The 24,122-nt window shown below is 45.6% G+C and overlaps 1 protein-coding gene across 3 annotated transcripts in view; it reads right to left on the bottom strand.

The window, feature by feature from the left end:
- The window catches only part of R3HCC1L (R3H domain and coiled-coil containing 1 like), an 866,695-nt gene that overhangs the window by 155,686 nt on the left and 686,887 nt on the right, over positions 1-24,122 (bottom strand). For all 3 annotated transcript variants that reach the window (XM_078643564.1, XM_078643562.1, XM_078643563.1), the window contains exon 3: positions 14,268-16,265. In XM_078643564.1, the coding sequence (XP_078499690.1) occupies positions 14,268-16,250 (1,983 nt within the window). In that variant the 5' untranslated portion in view covers positions 16,251-16,265. The remainder of the gene's footprint in view (positions 1-14,267; positions 16,266-24,122) is intronic.

Below are 24,122 nucleotides of genomic sequence, written 5' to 3' on the forward strand. Positions count from 1 at the left end.
GTTGACAATACAAACACTCACCCCCAGTCAACTGATCTGGGTTTAATCCATCACCGTTCTTTAGCTCACTCCGCCACCCCAGTACAGACATGTGCCTTATGGGAACAAGACTGTTCCCATAAGGCACAGGGTGAGACTGATTTGCATATAGCCATGTCTGAACTGGGGTGGCTGAGTGAACTAAAGAATGGTGATGGATTAAACCCAGATCAGTTGACTGGGGGTGAGTGTTTGATTTGTTCAAACGCTCCGTCCATCATCCCCTTTTGTATCGCTTTGTTCGCCCTAAGTGTGGCAGGGTATACTCAGACGTGAGTCCCTTGTTCACTTGGCCACTGGATTCAAGATAGCCTGGCTGATGAGGATTATGAATCCGAAACCGGTCCCAGGATGCTTGTTTCCGGTCCAGGGAAGACATGGCTTGGCAGTTCGGGCTGGACTGTTCCCATAAGGCACAGGGTCAGACTGATTTGCATATAGCCATGTCTGAACTGGGGTGGCTGAGTGAACTAAAGAATGGTGATGGATTAAACCCAGATCAGTTGACTGGGGGTGAGTGTTTGATTTGTTCAAACGCTCCGTCCATCATCCCCTTTTGTATCGCTTTGTTCGCCCTAAGTGTGGCAGGGTATACTCAGACGTGAGTCCCTTGTTCACTTGGCCACTGGATTCAAGATAGCCTGGCTGATGAGGATTATGAATCCGAAACCGGTCCCAGGATGCTTGTTTCCGGTCCAGGGAAGACATGGCTTGGCAGTTCGGGCTGGACTGTTCCCATAAGGCACAGGGTCAGACTGATTTGCATATAGCCATGTCTGAACTGGGGTGGCTGAGTGAACTAAAGAATGGTGATGGATTAAACCCAGATCAGTTGACTGGGGGTGAGTGTTTGATTTGTTCAAACGCTCCGTCCATCATCCCCTTTTGTATCGCTTTGTTCGCCCTAAGTGTGGCAGGGTATACTCAGACGTGAGTCCCTTGTTCACTTGGCCACTGGATTCAAGATAGCCTGGCTGATGAGGATTATGAATCCGAAACCGGTCCCAGGATGCTTGTTTCCGGTCCAGGGAAGACATGGCTTGGCAGTTCGGGCTGGACTGTTCCCATAAGGCACAGGGTCAGACTGATTTGCATATAGCCATGTCTGAACTGGGGTGGCTGAGTGAACTAAAGAATGGTGATGGATTAAACCCAGATCAGTTACTGGGGGTGAGTGTTTGATTTGTTCAAACGCTCCGTCCATCATCCCCTTTTGTATCGCTTCAGGAGTTTTGCAGCAAGAACGCAGTGTTAGCAGCATACTGTGTAGTGTCAGTCAGTCAATTATCTTTATTCGATTATTAAAAATCATAAAAGAACGAGCAGTGGTACATAACATTTCATCAGACACAATATAATATAGATCAATACTTTGTTAAAAAACCCTAAAATCTCATTATACAAAATAAGTTATACATTAATATTAAAAAGTAGTAAAATCAATAATATATAAAAAGTAAACATTAATCTGGGACTAGGTGCCTAATTCTGAAAACGATGCTTATTTATACGTACACCTGCAACCAAAAAGCTAGCTACATGAAATGCTACTTTTAAATTCGGAAGTAGTTGTAGGTACATCATAGCTGGTTTTACCTGTGTAAAACCCAGATTGCGTAGTATAGGCAACAGATATTTTTTCCTGATCTCTTTATAATGGCTGCAGAAGAAAATAAAATGAGTCGTGTCCTGGGGGGAAAAAAAGTCACAATCACATGGTTCAGCATTGTCCGGTCTACTCCACTTTTTAAAATTACCCAGAATGAAGGGAATCAGATCCAGACGGAATCTTGTTAGGAGAAAACGATGGTAAGGTTTATTTACCAAAAAAAGGTATGGTTCCATACCTTGTACAGATGTTAGCATACAGTGTTTCCTAACCGTGGATTTATTTAACTCTCTGGCTTCCCTCTCCAAAACATAATAATTTATCAGGAGATTTTTGACTATCTTTACGTTTTCCTGATTTATCAAATGAGGAGAAGAAAAAAGTTCGGGTCGGCCAACTAAAGTTAACTGCGTCTGAATGTGTTTTAACCATGGGATATTGTGTGCTCTATCCAGGGCTATACAATCTTTAAGGATATAATGATTTAAAGTAAGCTCCTGGTTTAGCCAAACTTTCAACCATCCAATAACTGGGGCTGATTTTAAAATGTCGGTAATATAGCCCAGTCCAAGCTCTGTGTGTATTATATAAGTAGAAGTCGATTGGGGGACAGAAAGCAAGGTTCTCAGAAATTTATTTTCAACTTTCTGAATTTTATCGAGTTCATGGTTTTTGTACCCCCAAATGACGGAGCCGTATTGAGCAACCGACAGACACTTAGCTTTGTAGACCTTTATAATGCTCTCCATGGGACGGGCTCCAAGTTTTCTAGCAAAACCAAGCAACCCAGCAGCCGCTCTAGTTACAGCGTTGCTTTTGGCCAGAAGCTGGGGGCCCCACGTGCCCTTTTCATCGAAGGTCACCCCTAGGTAGGGAAAGGATGGGACTCTCTTGACCTCTTTCCCGGCACAGAAAAAAGTTTTAGACTTTCTTTTCCTACCTGCAACTCCTGCTATCATTACATGGGATTTTTCTACGTTAGTTTTCATGTCCAAAGAGGTCATGAAATCCCCAAAGGATAAAAGGAGTTTGTTTAATGCCACTCCAGAGCGTGCTAAGAGGACAGCATCATCCGCGTACAGGAGGACAGGTATCTTTATCTCACCTGCACGCGGGATATCTGTATGGGAGACGGCCAGGACTGCCTCAAGGTCATTTATATAGAGAGTAAAGAGGAGGGGGGCAAGGATACATCCTTGCCTAACCCCCCTCTCTGACTTAAAGTGACAGGTACATCTTCCATCGCTAGTCACCCTGACCGAGGTTTTAAGGTCTCTGTGTAGCTCCGCCAGATACCTCACCAAGGGAGCGTCAATGCCCATGGACAAAAGAACCCCCCACAGCTTAGCCCTGTTAACCAGGTCAAAAGCTGAGGAGAGGTCCATAAAGGCCATGTACAGTGAACCCCCCTTGGCAACTACATATTTATTTATGATCAGTTCTAGATTTAAACACTGATCTAGGGTTCCTCTTTTGGCTCTAAAACCATACTGTGCGTTTGATAAGGCACCCTTCCCTTCCACAAGCTGGGTCAGTCTACCTAAAAGGACTCTCCCCAAAATTTTAACACTGGAGTCAATGAGGGAGATTGGCCTATAACAGGCCGGGTCTGTTCTTAGTCCCTTTTTAAAAATCGGTATTATGGTCGACTTAGACCAGCTAGTGGGAAAAATAAAATCTCTTGTGGCGTTAAAAATATTAGTGAGAATTTTGGTACTCAATTCAGGAGCACTCTTAAAAAAATCTGCGGGAACCCCGTCGGGGCCCGGAGCCTTTTTAGAGTGTGTGTCGTTAATCGCTTTTTTTACCTCCTCAATGCTAAATGGGGGAATAATAGCTGCAGCTTGTGTAGATTGTATTTCACAGCCTAGAATGTTATCAGGACAGCTGTAGATATTACTGAAATGTGTGACCCACTGTTCGTCGGGTATGGTGCAATCTGCTCTCTTTTTCTCTAAGTCCACAAAAAAAGGATGGTTTATTATCGCCCAAAATCTAGAACTATCCCTCTGTATATCGGGCGATAAAAGATCGTTCCAGGCCTTGTTTTTAATCTCAGATTTCCTCATCCAGGTAGCATTATTGTAGTTTTTTCTCAATAGTGCTATCTGTTCTTTGTCTCTTGGTTTGTTTTTTAGAGCCTTCAGGAGAATTGAGTGAGCCTTGGAGCAATTTGAATCAAACCATTTTAGGCCCCTGTCTACATGGGGCTTGTTCTTTACAGTCAGGTCTAAATTGACCTGTCGGCAAATAACATTAAAGGCTTCTATCAAAGTGGTAGCAGAGTAATTATTATTTAAGCAGATTGCAACCTCCTCCTCAACTTTAGCCAGGGAATCCTGTATAAAAGTAATTGGGGTTACTTGATCCCATTTCAGTCTGCGATTTTGGCCTCCCAGCACTAAGTCGGTCGCGCATAAGACTTCAATTTTTCTTTTTCCCAAAACTCCCTGGGATACAATCTCTAAAATTACTGGGTTGTGGTCACTAAAAGCTGAAGTTTCCACCTTGTAATTATACACTTCAGACAAAATACCGGACGATAAAAAAATATAATCCACAATTGTGCCAGTGTTGTTACCCACATATGTTGGTAGCCTCAAACATGTGTTGCTACTGTAAAATTCATAAAGATTAAAAGTCGCTAAGAGTGATTCCAGAGCCTCTCCACGTGATGAGTGTTCAAAATGTGGGATTGGGAGGTAGGGGGAGAAATCCTCATGTTCCACACGGCAATCCATGTTACATGGGTGAATATTATAGTCTCCCATGAGAATCACGTCAAAACCATGGACATTGTTCTCACTGTGGGTGGTCAGGAAATCCTCTAGCGTTACCAAATGCTCGTTCAAGAGTTGACTGACAGGAGAATTATAAAAATTAACAAATAACATAGGCTGTGCGTTTTGTTTGGTTAATTCAACCGCTAAAATATTTATTGAGTTGGTGTTAATCTGTCTTGGCATACCTTTGATATCCAAGGAAAGATATATGGCCAAGCCCCCCTTTGCCCTTCCAGAATTACTAGGTACTGCAGAAACAAAGAAATGGGAAAAGCCGTCTAGGACAAGTCTGTCTGACGTTTCCCAAGTCTCTTGGAGGGCAATAATGTCATTGGATCTGACCATCTCCAACCAGTTCTTATCGTTGAATTTAGATCTGATACCAGCGACATTCCAGCTCATGATTCTGCAGGCCCTAGAACCTATAAGTTTTGGATCTAATTGTCCGTGGACATGCGAAGGACCCTCAACATTTGGATCTTCACTAAGAGAGAGTCAATCGTTTTGATCCATGAAGGATAATGGGGCATAGCGATTGAATAGTTGAAGAGGTTCTCTACGAAAGGATTTTGCTGTGGAGGAAGGGGATAATGAGTCATTTCGTTAGATCTTGCATCTCGCCCCCATCTAGGATTAGAGTCCCAACATCTATCCCACCCTGGCGCGGGAGTCCTTGGGTAAGTGACGTTCTGTTGCTCCCCATAGAAAAACTTCAAAGTTAGAGGAACAACAGTGCCCTGTCTCCGTTGGGGGGGAAGTAAGTTAGCAAGTATATTAGGGAGAACATCCTGATTTGAGAGGCTCACTGCCACGCAGTCCCCTTTAAACTTTTTCGGCCGGTTTCCCAGCCAGGAGACCCTGGTGGCTGACTTAATGACATTTGCCAATTGGTGTTTTCCCCGTGGGGCTAACCGCATGTTACTGGTTAGCCAGTGCAAAGCCTTACTTGTAAGGGAGGTTGGACTTTCCACTGTTCCCCCTTCCAAAGGCGGGACGTTTGCTAGCACAAGAACCACTGGAGTGGCCTCGACTAAAAATTGAAGGGGGTCCGTGGGATGAGCTATTGTTGGGGGTAGACTAACAGAGGGAATATTATCAGTTGGAATGTTAACTAAAGGCAGACCCTCGTTAGTAGAGGTTGGAGATGTTAAAGGTTCGGGTGGTAAGTTCTCAGCAGGCAGCAGAGTCCCTGCACCATCATTTATAATCTCTTTAACCACATTTCCCCCTGAATTATTGCTCGAGTTTGTAATTATTGTAGTAATGTTTTCAACCCCTCCTGCAACCGTAGTGTGGAGACCACCCAATCTTTTGATCTCCGCTTGTAATTTATCAATTTTAGATATTAAAGGCTTTACAATTGCATTGATTTTTAGCTCAAGAAAGTCAGCAATCCTTTCAAAACATGTGTCCTCAAAGATGTGATTTTGTTTATCCTCCAATATATTTACTTGCTTTGTCTTGGGGGTGGTAGCCTTCTTCCTTCTTGTCCCTAGACGTAACCCCCCCTGCTTGGGTTGATTTTTAGTGCATAAACGTCTTGGCCTTGTTACACGCCCTTTGGGTGTTTCCTCGTCGGGTGTGGCCTGTGCATGTTTCTCCTGGTCAGAGTCAATGTCAGTATCACTTTCGACCTGTATATTAGAGGCCTCAGAGACCGGGGCTACATTTTCCGATGCGCTGCTTAATCCTTGAAAGATTGGGCCACTAATTGTGGTGTCCCGATTTACTTCCTGCAAAATAGTGTCGTCAATCAAGATTGATGCAGTCGGGGATAAACAACGAAGGTCTGGAGATTGACTTAACCCAAGAGAGTTTCTTCTCTGTGTATTTATTTTTTTCACAGTCTGGACAAGGTAGTTGTCAAGGGTATTTTGTGGGATTTCCTTTGATTTCGTAGTCATATTTACAATGTACACACAGCCTTATGTGTTGAACAAAAGTAATAACAAATCAGTAGCTCTTAAAACTTAGAGTCTTACTTGTAATGGTAAGTCCAGCAGCGTTTCTGGCCCTGCCCCTGCCTCCTCGTGCCGATGAGGGCCGTAGAGGGCCCGCCGTTTGCCCGGGCTTAGCCCCGGGCGTCCCGCGAAGCTGGTCCTGTGGCGCTTTTGTGCGCCTCCCTGGCGCCCTCGCGGTGTCACTGAGCGCGCCGCCGCGTAGGCTGCCGGAATTCGTGGTCCCGGAGCGGCGGCGCGTGCACTCTGCAAGAAGGTGACTCTCGGCGGTGGCGGCGTGGATTAGAAGAGCCTGGCGACCCTGGAGTACTGCGGCGTCTGGCAGGTAAGTTTTTACTGGTTTCCCCCGCTCCGCCGGTCCTGTGGCGCTTTTGTGCACCTCCCTGGCGCCCTCGCGGTGTCACTGAGCGCGCCGCCGCGTAGGCTGCCGGGATTCGTGGTCCCTGAGCGGCGGCGCGTGCACTCTGCAAGAAGGTGACTCTCGGCGGTGGCGGCGTGGATTAGAAGAGCCTGGCAACCCTGGAGTACTGCGGCGTCTGGCAGGTACGTTTTTACTGGTTTCCCCCGCTCCGCCGGTCCTGTGGCGCTTTTGTGCGCCTCCCTGGCACCCTCGCGGTGTCACTGAGCGCGCCGCCGCGTAGGCTGCCGAGATTCGTGGTCCCGGAGCGGCGGCGCGTGCACTCTGCAAGAAGGTGACTCTCGGCGGTGGCGGCGTGGATTAGAAGAGCCTGGTGACCCTGGAGTACTGCGGCGTCTGGCAGGTAAGTTTTTACTGTTTAGTGATTAGTTGAAGTGAAACTTTCCTTTTTACCCTGGGTTACTGGAGTGAGGCCTACAGGCTCACTCATTTTTAAGGTTCCACTTCTGTGTGCAGAACTCACCGTCTGTCTACATTGGTTTGTGCTGCACAGAGCAGGAGTGGTGTATTTGGGCTGGGTGCATATGCTCCTGGGAAGGGTACAATACAGCCACAATGTAGTACTGAGCAGTAAGTGCATATGATGGGTGTATGTGTGCCTATGAGTGGTACCATTTATGGAGGATGTAGTGCTGTGAAGTGCGTGCATGGCAAATGCATGTGCTGGAAGTATGAGTACATATGAATGGTACAGTACATTAAGAATACAATGTTGTGCAGTGCACGCTAAATGTATGTGCTGGTTGTGTATGTGCCTATGAGTGGTACAGTACATGAAGAATACAATGCTGTGCAGTGTGTGCAGGTTGTACAAATGCGCTTGGTGTATGTGTGCGCCTGTGGATGGTACAATACATGAAGGGCACTGGGAGACCCAGGCCTGCATGGTGAAACATGGAGAGGAGGTAGAGAAATCCACCCAGACAGATTTGTATATTGCTGCATTCATGTTAGCTGTGTAGGACACACGTTGGAGAGATGAGAGCCAGGCTTCCCATACACACTTCAACCATACACACTTCCAAAGTTGCTCTTTGATTCAGTGAGAGGTCACAAGGAAGGAGCCTGGGCACATTTCAGGACGGAGACGGGAGCTGATTAGTGAATCATAAAGGGTAGGGCAGGGCCCATGGGCTAAACTTTTGATACAAGTGGCTGACATCCAGGTGTGAACTCTGGTCACTCCCATGGACTGTGCGGGCTATTAGCTTTGAAGTCACTCCTGCTGTGATAGACTGCATTCAAGAGGAAGAAGATGACAGAGGAGTGAGCATTTCAAAAGAAGCAGACCCCCAACATAAAATTCAAAGACTGAGACTAAAATACTTTTAGTGTCTGTAAATGGACTATAAGAAGAGGAGCTTAAGACCCCAAGAACTGTCATCGGCCAAGCAGCCAGACCAGCTGTCAGAGGAGGGGGAAGCTCTCCAAGACTTCTGCCTGTGACCAGGACTGGGGGCAAGGGCCTGCTAGTCATTTGCTGAGTGAGGGGACATCACTCACAAATTCCAAGACCTACTACCCTGGAGTCTGCAGCACCAGCGACTGCCTGCTTGCCAAGACGAGTGTGCCCTGCGAGGAAGTGGAGAGCACAGGAGTGAGCGAGGATCAGTGGCAGTTGGAACTCCTGCTAAGTAGACTCCCTCTGCGAGGTGTAAAGAGATGACAGCTACACCGAGTGGGTCGTTACCTGTATGCACAACATAGTCAGCGACCCCTCTATGCCAGAGGAGTGCCGCCGTGAATTGAGATGCATGCATCGCTGCACTGATCGAGCCAGAGCTCATGCATAGTTGGAAAGTGGCAACTCCATGTGTCAGGAGGGGCAGCCGTAAGAAGACTGTCATGAAGTCAGGGCCACAGCCCATGTATGGTAGTAGACTACAACCTGGTATGCCAGGAGGGGCCACCAAGGACTTGCAGTGCTGGAACATTGTTAACTTTAAGAATAGGGTCATAGTGGACTCTTGGAGACTCGGACTACTAGTGGGCCAAACCCTGGATGGTGTCAATAGTGAATGGAGAGTAACCACTATTGCTTATACAAAGACGAAGTGGAACAGGGAACCACCACAGAAATAGTACAGCCCTGAACTCAAGAGGATTGTGTATTTGTTTTCGGGTGACATATTCTTCTTTTGAGTGGGAAACTGTAGAAAATAAAATCATTTTCTTTTGTCATAAAAGTGAGTATTCGGCTGGACAAATATTTATTGCTGCTGCGCTCCTTTTGAGTTGTGAGCCTGCGTTCACTTTCTTGTATCACGCCCCATCCCGTCACGCCCATGGGAGCCCTGGACTGCCTGACCATGCTCACCTTCAGAGTCAAGAGCAGAAGAGGTACTTGGCCCAGTTGCTCAGAATTCTTAATAATATTCATATTAAAATATATAATAATATAATATAATAAGGAGCGCCTTGGATATCAGGTGTAAAAGGCCTCAACCCCCACAGTTGGGCCTGCTTGCCAGGAGTTCTGACACCAAATACATTAAAAAAATGTGAAACAGCAAGTACATGGCCCACAAATTGCAGATTCGTAGACATGCTTTAAATCAGACAGAAGAAACATCCTGTATAAATTGGTAAGAAGAGAATACACCAGATAGAGCAGTTAAGGTATGTCTCCAACTATAGAGGGGAGGAGTGCATTAACCTCAAGCTGAAACCACAAGAACAGACTCGTATTGTGGTGGTACAACACATCCAACAAGTTAAATGGAAGAAACAAAACCCTGACAAAACCAAAAAGTAGTTGGAGATTGAAGTTAAGAGAGGGGCGCTGTAAACCTACTGCTTCTGAGGGTAAGTGATAAGTGGAGCATGTGGAGAGACATTGAGCTAAAGGGCAATTTAACAAGGGTAGAGGGGAAGGAGATAACTCCTCTCGAGAAGGGGTGGTGTGGTCACAGGGAAGGAGGAGATGTGGTCAGGATGAAGAGTCCCTTCATCTGGAGCGCCCGTCAGCATGGACATCAATTTGTCCTAGTAAGTGTAGATCGGTCGACAGCAGAGGCCCTTACCCTCATCCCTATGAAGGGTATTATTCTCAGCCACCGCCAATAGATGCTGTGACTGGCACGCTGATGTGCTGAGCAGGGTGATCATTTTTCTTTTACGACCACCAACACTAAATTAAGAAAACAGGGAGCAGCTTTGAATGTCTTCGATCACTTATAAATTGCAAGTGCAGCCCCATCCCAGGTGTCTATTCCAGAAAGTTTGCTGAACGCCGAGTCGACTCACCACATCAATCCAATACGACCGCAAACAGGGGCAATATGAGAGTATGTATTTAAAATCAGTTGCTGTGACTTTGCACAGGATTATGAGGTTCCGGGGAATATTCTAGCTATTCATGTAGGAGAGAGGTAAACTCTATGTAGCATATACAATTGTATGGGTTTCAGTCTGGCGTTGTGGGCAAATTTCTGCAGGGGTTCTAGAGCACCAGCCCACTCTGTCATGCAGGGCAATACCAAACTTGGCCTCCCAAATATCCTGGGCAGCTTGTAAGGAAACTGTGTGTGAGATATCAGGGCTTTGTTGATCCAAGTAATAAGTTTAAGGCCGTTGCCCAAGTTGTGCAAGGAGTTCATAAACCTATGTATGGTTGGTTTGGTGCCTGCTATTGACCAGGTCTTCCTAAAGGTCAGGCCGTATTAGACCCTAAGTGAAGAACTGACCCTCATGGAGACAGAGCTTTTTATCAAGTTACGGGTATAACAGAAACTTGCCACCCCAAAATAGGCTGCCCAGCGTCGGGACACCAGCTTGATGCCACAAGTGTAACTAATAAGCCTCTAGATACCCTAATGATTTGGGGGTAGGCCCAGGAAAGGTACTGTTGGAGCTCAAGGGACAAAGGTGCTGGTGGTAAATAGATCTCTAGCCAGGCAACGAAAGCACAAACACATCCACAAGGCAAATGGATGGTCCAATATCACATGGTTCAGCGAAACACAGTCATATCAGTAGGCTAGCCACTGGAGCTGGGCTGCCAGATTATAATATTCAAAATTAGGTGAGCCAAGCTCTCCTTGCTCAACTGGGAGGCGCAACTTAGACTGGGCCAGGCAACGATGGGACTTGTACCAGAGTAATTCCTCAAGGAGCTTGTCCAATTCTCAGAATAATTTGCAAGGAAGGAACACTGGGGAGGTTAGAAAAGTGGTATAAGAGGAGAGGCAGCATTACCATTCTGGTCACTGCAATGCGTCGACTACAGACTAAACAAGTGGCTGACAAAAAAAAAAACTGAGCGCTGGAGGGACTAGCTGCCAAAGTGCATCTAATAGGTCCAAGGCGGGGTGTAAGATAAGAATACCTAGGTACCAAAAAAAAAAAAACACGCATTGAACTGGTCCCTCTCCCAGACCTGTCAGGGTTGGCCCGTGAGACTTAGCAAGAAAAGACAGGAGAGAGGGTAACCCTGCTTAGTACCCATTAGCACTGAAACAAGAGTGGATGCCTGTCCCTAAATCATAGGATCCGTATAAAATATTCGGAGCAGCTGTATGGTGCAGACCCAAAGTGACCCAAGATTAGAAAGAGTTTGAGCCAATTCGGCATATCAAATGCTTTTTCCATGGACTTCACCCCCTCCATAATTCTACACAGTCGCTGGGTGTTTAGGGGAGTGCTACTACCCAGAGCAAATTTGTTTTGGTCAGCATGCATCAATTGTGGTAGCACCTGCTGTAAAAAAATATGCCTCTTGACTCCGTATGTATTGAATCCGCATTCTGGCACAACGCGGTCGTAAAAACAACGACCACAGTGTGACAACGCATACCATTACTCCGCAAGTCGTTGTGAAAATATTAGGAGGAATGTATGACATTACCCCACTGTATTTCTCCCCGCAGGGAATAACAACGCGGTCGTTACAACGACCGCATTGTGATTCCACATACCATTACTCCGCAAGTCGGAACAACTTGCGGAGGGGGGCGCTGGATGTTGGAATAGTAAAATTTACTATTCCAACTCCAGTCTGTGCGGACTTTAGGGAAAGTGTTGGATTTGTAACAACTTGCGGAGTAATGGTATGCGTGGTCACAAGGCGGTCGTTGTAACGACCGCGTTGTGACAGCATGCGGACTCACGGATGCGGAATGAAGATGCTTCACCGCTGTAAACGGTTGGCCAGAATTTCACGGAGGATATTGGAATGTATGTTCATAATAGCTACAAGACAATAAGAAGTATGGTGGGTTGAATTACGCCCTGGCTTTAATATTGAGGTTAAACTAGCCTCCCTAAAGGTGGTAGCCAGACAACCAATCTCCAGTGCCACATTGTACATCCCAACTAAATTGGGTGCTAGACAGTTTGCAAAAGTTTACAAAACTAGGCCAGGAGATCACACGTGCCTGGTGTCTTACCCGTGGCCAGTTAAATAAATGGGCCTTTAAAATCTTGAACTGTAATGGGGTGCTGATATCCCTATTATCAATTGGAGATAGTCAAGGAAAGGGAATCGCTTCGAGGAGATAATCCATCATAGATGGTACAGCGTTAGACTTTACATCTTTTGGTGCGTTTCCCCTGTTTTTCTGCTTCCTGGCCTCCTGGTTTTTACTTTTTTTTGTGCTGGTTTAGTGTCTCTGTGCACTTTCTCACTGCTGTTCAGTGTTAAAGTGCAAGTGCTCCTGTTGTAAATTGTGTTATGGATTGGTGTTTCCATGATTGGCAAGTCCCTAGTAAAGTGCACTGAGTGTGCCAGTGCCTGTAAATCCAATGGTACTGTTGGGCTCGCAGCACAGGTTGTGGCACCCACAGAAGTAGCAGGTAAAAAGGTCAACTCAGACCTGCCCCCGCAGAGTCTGCACGCAGTTTGTAACTGCCATGTCGACCTGGGAAGTGCACCCACTTGCAGGGCCATAAACCTTCCCTTTTCTGCACGTTAATCACCCCTAAGGTAGGCCCAAGGTACCGCAGTGGGCAGGGTGCAATGTGAAATGTAGGACATGCCCTGGTGTGTGTGGCATGACCTGATAGTGAATTACTGCCAAATTTGTTTTCCCTTTTGCAAGGATACCTGTTCCCATAGGTCAGAATGGGGACTTTGTTTAGAACATCTTATAAACTTTCGTTCACCATTCTCATTACGGAAGACACCACCACACCTGGGACTTCCCTAGACGCTTGAAGCATATCTTCCTCTGCCTCCTTACGTCACACGTACTCGTCTGTGACGGGGAGGACTACTATTTTGACACGCTATCTGACTTTGTAGACACATCACTCTAGACCTATGGGACTTGAGGTCGTGTCCTAAGCCCTGAGGAGTCGCAGTGATTTTGTTCCCACGCGACGAAACACGTGTCGGCTGGTTGTGGAACCATTAAACCCATATCCATTTCCTAAGAAACTGAACAGGATTGCAATTGTCTTAATGTAGCTCTATGCATCGAATGTTGTGAAATCACGTAACCACTGTCAAAGTACCGTGATTGTTGTGTGCGAGGGTATTGCTGTTTTATATTGTTTCGTAGGTTTGGTGACTGACCTACTTTTGAACGGTTAAGGGGTCTTATCCGCTCGCCCTTCTGCCCAACACCAAAACATAGCGTTCAGTTCACTTCAACGTTCACACTAGGTAGTGCGCCCAACCTATTTCAGAAATACTAAAAACCCCACTTGTTGTATTCGATTCACTATTAGTTAAGACAAGCTAGTAGGTAGCCAGAATTGTCCCCCTCTGAGTGTATTTGGGCCAAGTAGGCTAAATAAGCTAGGCAGCGCAAGAGCTCCACAAGAATCGCCTCCTCTTCAAGCAGCTGAATCATCGAGTCCAGAAATGTCAGTTTGTCAGTCACACATATCTCCATGGCTATGCATGCCCTTTGTGCATGGACTTGCTTGCAAGACAGGAAACAAAGGTTTTCAAATATGCATCGTTAAGAAAAGGAACGGGTTTGCTAGAAAATGTAAAACTTTCCACTAGATTCTTTGGCCCAAGTAATCCAACTTTCCATTCAGCCTCTCATCGTCTTAATAATGGACAAACTAAGTTTAAAAAAAGAGGAGAAAAGAAGAAACCAATCCTTCATCTCACCTGCCCAACGATATTTTTTCTAATGGACTGAGGAACCAGGGAGAAGAAGGTCACTAGTGGACACAACCATCCAGACACTGGTCTACCTTGCAGGAAGTTCTCCCTAATGCTGAGCGCTGTCACCCTTACGTGGTATGCCTCTGGTGAGATCAGATGCAGGCAACAGTGACAAGGAGAGGGCACTTGTCTAAAATGTTCCCTACGAGGCCGAGACTGACATGAATTTACAAAATAAGTCAAAATCTCCGAAAATTACCAGTTCAGGTGGGTAATGGTGATCTAACAGATAATGCATATATTATCAATCCAGCATACCAAAGTGGTGCTGGTGACTGTGCTATTAACTCTGTTCTTTCCAACATAAACTACATTGATTGGTTTACAATAAAGGACATACCTTTTTCAGAAGTTGAGGATCCAAACAGTCTCCGAAGTCATTAAATAAAGAATCCCAGCTGTCCTCTGTATCAGCTTCGAGTGCAAAGCTTTGATTAGCGCATGGTGCAGCAGACTCGATGCATCCATCCAAGTAGGTGGCATTACATGGTTTTAAAACATCTTCTTTGGTTTCTAGATTTAATTCGCCACAACTGTTTGCGGAGTCCGATGTGCTGCAAGCATCCTCTGTACACACATTTGTGTTATCCATTATCCCTTTCACATGTTCATCGCAGTTCTCTGTTACATCATTCACTCCTGGTGCACCAGTGACTGTGATAGCATTCTGTCCCTGAATTTTTTTGGCAACTGTCTCTTGCACACCCTCTAACTCACTATCTGTGGTTTTACTAGCACTATTTGGCACAGCGTCCATGACAATACTCCCACTCTCTGAGACCTCGACAAAGAATTCACCAACTTGTGGCGGCAAGCATTCAGTAGACTTGCAATGATGGCTTGACATACTTCCAAAGTCACTGCCCATAGTTTTTGTCTCATTTCTATCGCTCTCATCAGTCGGATCTACAAAATGTACATTTGACTGGCTAAGAGCCTGCTCCATACTTCCAGGTACACTTGCAGTTAGTGCCCTCATACCAGGTGAGACCAAGGAAGACTGCTCAAATGAGATATTGCTTATGCCTTCAGTTTGTTGAGACATACTTTCTGCAATTTCTTCTGTATGCTCCTGTCGTGGATTTATTAAAGTGTCTAGTCCATTAGAAGATAAAAGCCCTCCTTGCTCCTTATCAGTCATCTCTTTAGTCACAATTACTTGTGCACAACTTGTTGAATTATCCGTGATCACATCTGTACATTCCCTATCCTCCAATCTAGTCATTTGCTTTTGCACAAGTTTGGTACATGCGTCTTCCCTTACACAGGTTAGGCAACTACTGTCATTGATAGATAAAACGTTCATCAAACTAACTGGTGTTTCATCTACATGCTCAGAAAACTCAGCAAACTTACTATCAACCTCTGTGAAATTGTCTACTCTTTCGGTTATTGGTATAGAGAATTGGCTTGTGGTTACCCCTTCCTGCAGTGGAACGCTAACTGAGATGCTGCTATAAAGTCCTAGCCCCTCACTGACTCCAACATTCGCTTCCTCTACAAAACTATCTATTTCTGCAGTCATCAAATAAGGATGCTGAGAGTTACACTCAGAATCACTATGGTTAGAACTGACTGCATTGACTGGTAGATCGGTAATAGGAGCCATACTTGCGGCTGTGTTTAGAGAGCTAACCACGTCACACACAGGTGGATCCAAGGATTGGCGTACTTTTGACTTTGATCTGGTTGAGTCTTGGGGAGCAGTATCGAGGTGTTCTCTGGCAGAGTCTGGATCAGACAGCAAACTCTGATAGCCATGCATTGGATTGTTGTTCAATTTTTCAGGAAGCTCCTCATTTGGTTCTGACTCGTTGCTTACATGACTGGTGGTCAGAATGCCTTGTATGGATATACTGCTACCATGACCAGGGGGGCACATATCGGCAAGACTGCAGTCATTAGATAATGCCCCTTCCTGCTCCTCTGATGTATGAAGTTGCTGGTCAACGCCTAGCGGTAATGGTTCTGCAGTGTCTCTGAATACTTGTCGATTGCTTATCTGGCTCCTTTCATTATACTGCTCACTTTTCCGTTTGTTGGTTTTGGCTTCCAGCCTTTTCCCCTCCTTTACTCTTCGTTCGTGAGCTGCAAGAGGCATCTGCTTTCTGCAGTTTGAAGCGTCTGGTTTGCTTGTGGCCTCACTCCTTTGGGAAGTGTTTTGTTTTTCTCTCTGGGCTTTCGTCTCATCTGCAGCATTTTCACTGGTGAGGTGACAATCTTCCGATCTTTGGGAAGCAGCTTCTCGTCGAGCTTTTGGCACATACAGAGCCATATCAGGACGCCTTGCTCGTAATCTGTATTTCTCCACATCTTGCTGCATTATTAGCGTTGTTATCTGAACAATATTAAAGAGAGAAACAAAAACAGGCACATATCAGTGTTCGGCATTACTGAAATGCAATACAAATGAGGAATGTCCTCTAGCAAGTCAGGCGAGGGCGAAACATGAAGAAAGGATAAGGAAATGTGGCACCACATCATATATTAATAATCAGCCAAGACTAAAACAATGAAACTTCTCCCATTTTCCTGGTACCCACCTGTAAAAAAAAAAGTTGAACTCGGACTTTTCTGATTGATTGCAATGCCAGGACATTAAACCCACTGCAGTCCGATGATTTATACGACGGCCTTATGAAGAAACAAAATCAAGGCCTCCAATTGGTTGATGTATTTGTTCCGACTTAATAAGGGTCATCGGCCCACAGAGCTGTTCTCTAAGAGGAAAGTCATGTCCGTGGCTGCAATGCGCAAGAGTCAGTGCGGCAGAGAACACGTCAGATTTATTTTCAAACAAACTACCGGAGTATAACTAACGTGCACAAAGGTATTGAGCAGGATGCTCCGGAAGAGAAGTGTTTGAAGGAGACCCGTCCGAGCATTGTAAATGGTCAATTACATTTAGCACACAAGGAGGGTTCAAAAAGTTGATAAGCAGACGGAATAAAACCAGCTTCTGTTGCCAATGACTACGCTACCAACACGTGACCCCTGGAAGAGCCACTAACTGATCTGTGACTGGATATATTCTGCAAATAAAACAGTGCTGGTGCCCAATGCTGAGTGGGCTGATACTAATTTTTGGAGATGTAAGACATTTCACACAACGCAAGTAGCTAATGTTACATTTAACAGGTGCTGCATAGGGAGTGGGGATCCCAGGGTGTCGACAGCACATAATTCCAGGGCACATGGGCGCGGGTTCACTATAATGCTAGGGGTAGCAAACAATATATCATATTACTACCCTTTGACCCAACTACATCACAGGAAACAACATCCCATCATCTAGCATGCTGGATTGTCCCATATAGCGATGTCATATGACCTTAATCTTGATGACATCACAGTAACTGACATTATTTAAGTTAAGAGCCTTTTAAGCGCACATTAATTACACAACAGTTACTAACATAGATAAATGTCCATTGTGTGTATACCACATCATACATTTTAAATAGGGTGCGGGCATGATAGACCATTACACATTTCTCTTTTTAGAGCGTGAAAAACGATGTGTTGGTTTGATGAAGAAAATAGATAATGCCACAAAAACATAAAACTGGGAAGCCAAATAATTTATACCACAAACTGTCGTGATTTAATCGTTTCTCTAGTATACACCCTAAGCATAAAATGTACAAGACAAAAAAAAATACAAATCAAAAGTGATTTATTCCTTGCGTATATTTTCATGTAGACCATATATTGAATGTGAACGAAGAGCCTGATTTAGAAGTTAGCGGAGAGGAACGCTCAGTCACAAACGTGACAGATATCCAGTTCTATGTATTATGATCACATTCTATCCTAGAGGGACTGTAATACGGCAGACGGGATATTCCCTCCGCTGACATCTAAATCAGGCCCCAAGTTATTGACATAAATGATTCCAGGAAGCAACAAACGGTTTACGCTCCAATCAGCAAGGCTGGCCCTATTTGACAAGAAACAACAAGATGCCAGTGCTGATATACAATTCACACTTTTATGTCCAGGGGCATTGACTTGAAACAATGTCACCACACACCTCTTTTTCCGTACAAATTAATCCGAATTTGTTCAAAAAATTCACATAAGAAAATGAGAACCTCAAGGTTCTTTGTATTTAAAAAAAAAACCTTAAACACCAAACCACCTTCTTCCAAAAACCTACAAAATTCAATACATCCTAAAGAATTTCAGTAATTCTCTTTCACACCACACCAACTTCACACTCTTTACCATTCTTCTCAGGCAATCCTACTCTCAACTCAACTAACACTCCAGCAGTCAAACCAGTAACCCAAATTCCAATTATTCAAAATTAAACAAACAAAAAACAAAATAATACACAAATGGACCAAACAAGAATACATTACAGATTAGCAACATTTCTAATTTCTAAAACAGTAATGTGTATACTTGGTTTGGCCACCACAAGGTCAACATGTTTCGAACTCCCCAGATTCAGGGGTTCTCTTCAGGACCCGAAAGCTTAGTTCCTGTGGCCGATTATAACAGAGTGTGTCTTTTTCCACCGCTACCGGGTAGTTTGGCAATCCCGCTGCCGCATGTTAGTGTGGTGTTTAAAGAACAAATCGACCGAGGCGCACACGAAAAATCTGGGTTGGACTTCTACGACCTGTTAAACTCTTGCCTGATACTCCCCCATACACTTTAGATACAACGGCTCTCGGCCATGGACCGACTGCCACAAAACATGATGGTGGTATAAATTGGTTGAATACAGTGCAGCAGAGATTGGCTGATCTCGCCACAGGAACTAAGCTTTTGGGTCCTGAGAAGAACCCCGATATCTGGGGGGTTCGAAACACGTCGACCTTGTGGTGGCCAAACCAAGTGCACGAATTACTGTTTTAGAAATAAGAAATGTTGCACATCTTTATTGTATTCTTGTTTAGCCCATTTGTGTATTATCTTGTTTTTTGTTTAGGTTTAATTTTGAATAATTGGAATTTGGGTTACTTGTTGGACTGCTGGAGTGTTAGTTGAGTGAGAGAAGGATTACCTGAGAAGAACGGTAGAGAGTGTGAAGTTGATGTGGTGTGAAAGAGAATTACTGGGATTCTTTAGGATGTATTGAATTTTGTAGGTTTTTGGGAGAAGGTAGTTTGGCGTTTAAGAAAAATATGAAAATTAGAACCTCAAGATTTTTTACATTTTACCATGTGAATTTTTTTAATAAATTCTGATTACTTCGTACAGAAAAAGAGGGGTGTGGTGACATTGTTTCAAGTCAATGCGCCTGGACATAAATTATTCCAGAGCATTTTATACATATTTTTTCAGCATTCAATAAAGCAAAGGTGAGGTTTTTATTCAAACACATCATTTTCCTTGTGTTCGCAATAATGAAAATAGGCAAAATCTTCGTAAAATATTTATATTTAGAGGGGTGTGGTTAATATGGTGGCGGATCTATGTCTCTCTTTCCGCTCCTCAGCTACCCAGGTGGCGTATAGCTGCTGCCCTTGGTTTCCCGGAGCTGGGATTGTGTTCGCTATTGGTTGCCTGAGCCCTGGAACCATGGGGGAGTAGCGGAATGCCTGAACGAGCCGGTGCGCCCTCTTTACGACTGACTGAGGCTCCCAGAGCGTCCGCCGCAAGTCTTCCAAGATGGAGATTGCCTGAACACGACGGACCGACCGCGCTGACTGACCCCGACCGGCTGAACCTGGGGTATCCAACATGAGTTTTTAGCAGCCCTGCGAATGACTGGGGGTCCCAACCGGCTTAACGTGCTCCTTTGCAGCTGATCCGCACAGGTGGAGAGGCGCACGGGCGTCATAGCAGAGATACCCTGCGCATAGTGGCCCCCGTTTAGACAGACGAGCCCCCCCCATGTACCGTTCCCAGGGCGTGGCAACACCTTGTCTACACTGCCTCGGTGGCCCACCGCAGCTTGCTGTGACTGTTCTGTTCTGCGGCTCTCGGCCCATCTCAGGCAGGGACGTGACTACTGAGTTTTGGCATACGATCCTCCCCACAGAGACTTCACTCGACAAGCAAAGCTCTTGAGCCCTGGTTCCCTGGCCAACTCTGGAGAGTGCCTGTGGCCCCTGTTGCACCCACCAATCACTACTGCGCATGTGGAGACAGCAGGGGGTCTGCCCGAGTTTACCCCTGTTGGGGCTGCCTCATAACACTAGAGCGTCTAGGGCAATGCTACTGGACAGAATATCCCCACGTGGACTGGGAAATAAAAGTGACACCATACAGGTGCACAAAGCCCAGCGCTGCGGAGTTGGTGGGGTTTGAGTCACAGGTCTTTGGCAACCTTCCCACGGCGCACCGTGGAGATGCCATAGAGAAGATGAGAGCACCCTGTGTAGAGAATGATCATTCAAGTTGCTTGGGGGACCTACACCACTCATCCTCGCTTGCTGTAGCACACAGTGCTACCTCTACTTTGGCTTGGTCACCCCTGAGCCCTGTGCTGCTACACGTGAGCATACTGATATCCATTTCTCTGGCTCACTCAACACCCTGGGTTAAGTCGCCCCTTCTCCACAAGCACGTTCCTCATTGTGAATGCCCGGAATTGCCTTCCAGTGAAGTGCCCACTCATGGCTGCAGCCAAGCACAAGCATGGCCAAATAGTGAGAGAGATGTTCACTCGTTCCACCCCGGACTCAGATGTCACCTCTCATTCCCAGTCTTCCTCGCACACAGGAAAACTAGGCTTCCCGCGACTTGGACCAGGTTTATGTGACTCGCACCTTCTAGGCCTCTTATTATGACTCTTTAAAACAAAATATCTAAGACCTAAAAAAGATCTCTCCCAATAGTTGCAGGATCTATAGCACAACCTCACTTCAATGGGCGATCGAGTTGCCTCTCTAGACGACAATGAAACAGCAAGAGGAGAGGAAGTGGAGCTACTGCACCTGGAGATTATCCGCCTACGTGAACATCACGACAATCTTAAATCCCAGGCTCAGGACCTCGAGAATCGGTCACACCGCAAAAACATCCACTTTCGAGGTTTTCCAACAGGCTAGGAGGGCTCGAACATTCGAGAGTAGACCCAGGTATTGTTCCACTCAATATTGGAATAGGAGGACAACGTCGCTCTTCAGCTAAGTAGAGTACATAGGGCCGGCCAGCCAGGAGGCCCCAACGCTAGGCCCTCAGATATCCTAGCCTGTGTACATGATTTTCAATCAAAGAAGACATCCTCCCGAAAGCAAGAACCAAGCAACTGATCAAGTTCCAGGGCCACAACCCCGGCCTCTTCCAAGATATCTCCCGTATAACGCTCCAACAGTGAAAGGACGTCGAACATAGATGAATGCCCATTTTATATACCACCTACATTTTAAATAGGGTGCAGACATAAAACGCTCTAAAGACACTTGTTATGGCTGGGAGCACCCCTTTAGCCCGGTCTTTAGGTGGGAGGGAAGTCTTCATTAAATCAAGACCCTTTCTGAGGCCCGCTGCGTACTTGTCATCCCTGAGGACCCTTCTCCCAACTCAAGTCCCAGCTCTCCTCAAACGTAGCTGACCAGGCCGCCGCCAAAGAAGATGATGGTTAAGCGCTCGGAGCATCTCGCACCTGGTCCTGAGGAGCGGGCTCATGAACACCAGGTGGTGCAGGCTAGCTTATGAACGCCAATCCAAGCTCCACATCTTGATCTTAATTGATAATGGACTTTATCAGATGTTGGTTTTTGTTTACACTGTCTTTGAGGTACGTTTTTTTTTATTAGCGATTCTTCCTTCAATCTTCCAGGTTTATTTGTGGTGCCTCGGGGCTCTAGTAGTTGGACAGCCTCACCCTACATCATATCTCAGCTACAGTTCTCCCACCCTGACCAGGGATGCCCACTAAGCCTTGCCTCTTCAACTAATCCTACTGAATCTTAAGGTGAAGAGCATTAATGTTCGAGGTCTCAACAACCCCACTAAACGAGCAACCGTTTTGTCCCTCTATGAGCAATCAAGTAGTGACATTTGTCTACTACAAGAGGCCCACTTGCTATCCAAAGATGTCCCTAGAATGCAATCCAGCTGGTGACCACATCAGTTGTGGGCCTCTAGCCCCTCGAAATGGGGCAGAGTGGTGATCCTTCTATCCAACAGATTTAAAGCGGAGGTCCTTTTGAAAATATCCGAAGTAAAAGGGCGGCTTCTGGTCATAGATTTAGGGTAGTACTTTTCACTTCACCGTGGCCGACATTTATTTACCTAATGAACAACAAGAAACCTTCATTACAGGTGTCATGGCACCTGTGTTCCGCTCTCCTGACACTGCCATACTGTTTGCTGGTGACATGAACTTAGTCATGGATATCAACATGGACCGGTCTGGCCAACGCTCTGATCAGGCGGGGACTTTTTCAGCCCAAGGCCTTTGACGATTGGCCGTCTGTGGGCTACGGGATGTCTGGTGCCATTCTCACCCCAACACACCGACTAACCTATGTATTCTGCAGCACACAAAACATATGCTTTTATTTATCAGTTCCATGCCACCACCTCTTTACTGGGCCTTGTTACTGACATCTTCATTGCCCCCGGTCCCTTTCTGACCATGCCCCCCAATCCCTGGTAATGATGCTACCGACCAAACCTGGTCGCCTCGCTGGCGACAGAGGGACACTCTTCTTCAACCACCATCTATAGTGGGTTCGATCCGCAAAGTGATCATGAACTATCTTCATGACAAGAGGGGACATTTATCACGCCTCTCTCTCTGGGACGCTTTGAACCTGGTAGAGTGGGGGGAACTTACAGCTACATCAGCGGCAGATAATCACTGCCGGAAAGAGATACGACAGAGTATGGAGCACTCTGTCTCAGAGCTCGAAGTTATACACAAACAAACTGGGGCTTCCAGTGTCTGGACAAAATTGGAGATGGCACGCCTACTTCTTAAACATCTAGACCTCGAAAGAGCGGAGTACGCAACGGCACGCTTAAAACACAAATTCTACTTAGGGAGCAACCATTGCGGATGTATACTGGCACACCGCTTTCAGGCTAAAATTCACTCTGGCTCAATCCAAAAGATGTCCATAAAGAGGAATTTAAGCTAATAGCTTGTAAGCCAAGCTTAAAAACCTAATTGTCATCTTGGCCTCCAGCTGCAGTCGGCTGAGAGTCTTGGAGTCCAGATGGTTAGGGTCTACCTGGGAAGAACATTCAGCACCGCTAAGAAAAGGAGCAAGGCCAATTATAATCAGGTTTCCTATACAGAGGGAAGCAATAGCGCTTTTAAGTGAGCACTAACAGCATATGCAGTCTCTGGTGTCTAGGCTCCTCTTATGTCTGTCGTCATGTGACAAATGCGCTCGGATGGACCCGAAGGCCACTTGGGACCACGAGGCCAAACTCAACATCATCTAACACTGCAAGAAAGCTATGAAGGTCCATTCTCACTCGAAGTCAAGGATTCAGATGCGTTCTTGTTTCTGAGAGAGATTGCGGTCTCATTCCAGGACTTCAGGTAAATTCAAACAGAAGAATAAGGCAGCGAAACATCGCTTTCTCTCTTCCCGAGAGAAGTGGCGTGGATATTAAGGTACTTCCAAGGTCTCGTTCCACCACTTTGGAACCAATACCAGCAGTAGTCCTGATTTAACTTGAGTTCCTGGGACCATCGGTGACGCTGCAACAAATTCAAGGTGTGTATTAATCAGAAACAAAACAATTTGAGTTCACAAATCCTAGATGAAAACACTTTACTTACCACAAGAAATTTGTTTTCGAGGATATAGGTTTATCCATGTTTCAACTACACCAAAGCAATCTTTAAGATGCCTGCCACCACTGATGGAGAATACCGTTCGTTACATTCAGTTATAACTTGTGAAATGTTGAACACAGATATCCAGGTGTAAAACTGAAGAGCCCTTCATTGTCGTATTCAGCATCAACATCCCAAGCAACAGGATTTCAAACATACAGCACTTTGCAGGGCATGGCAACACGGTCATATGATCCTAAACTGATTTAGTGGCTAGTGCTAGCTAAGTAAAGTGGAATATCAGTCACACAACCTCATCTGAAACACCATACAGACTCTTTCAAGATATTAGTAACAATGGCTAACTATGTTGAAAGAGTTGGAATCACATAGAACCACCTACCAGGCACATTCCTTATCCAAAAGGCAGAACGTGGACACCAGGAAGGCTGGCATTTCAATGCTAATACAGGGATAAAACCTAATTATGAAAGATGA

This window comes from Lissotriton helveticus, chromosome 5_1 (assembly GCF_964261635.1).
Source record: "Lissotriton helveticus chromosome 5_1, aLisHel1.1, whole genome shotgun sequence".
Lineage (NCBI taxonomy): Eukaryota > Metazoa > Chordata > Amphibia > Caudata > Salamandridae > Lissotriton > Lissotriton helveticus.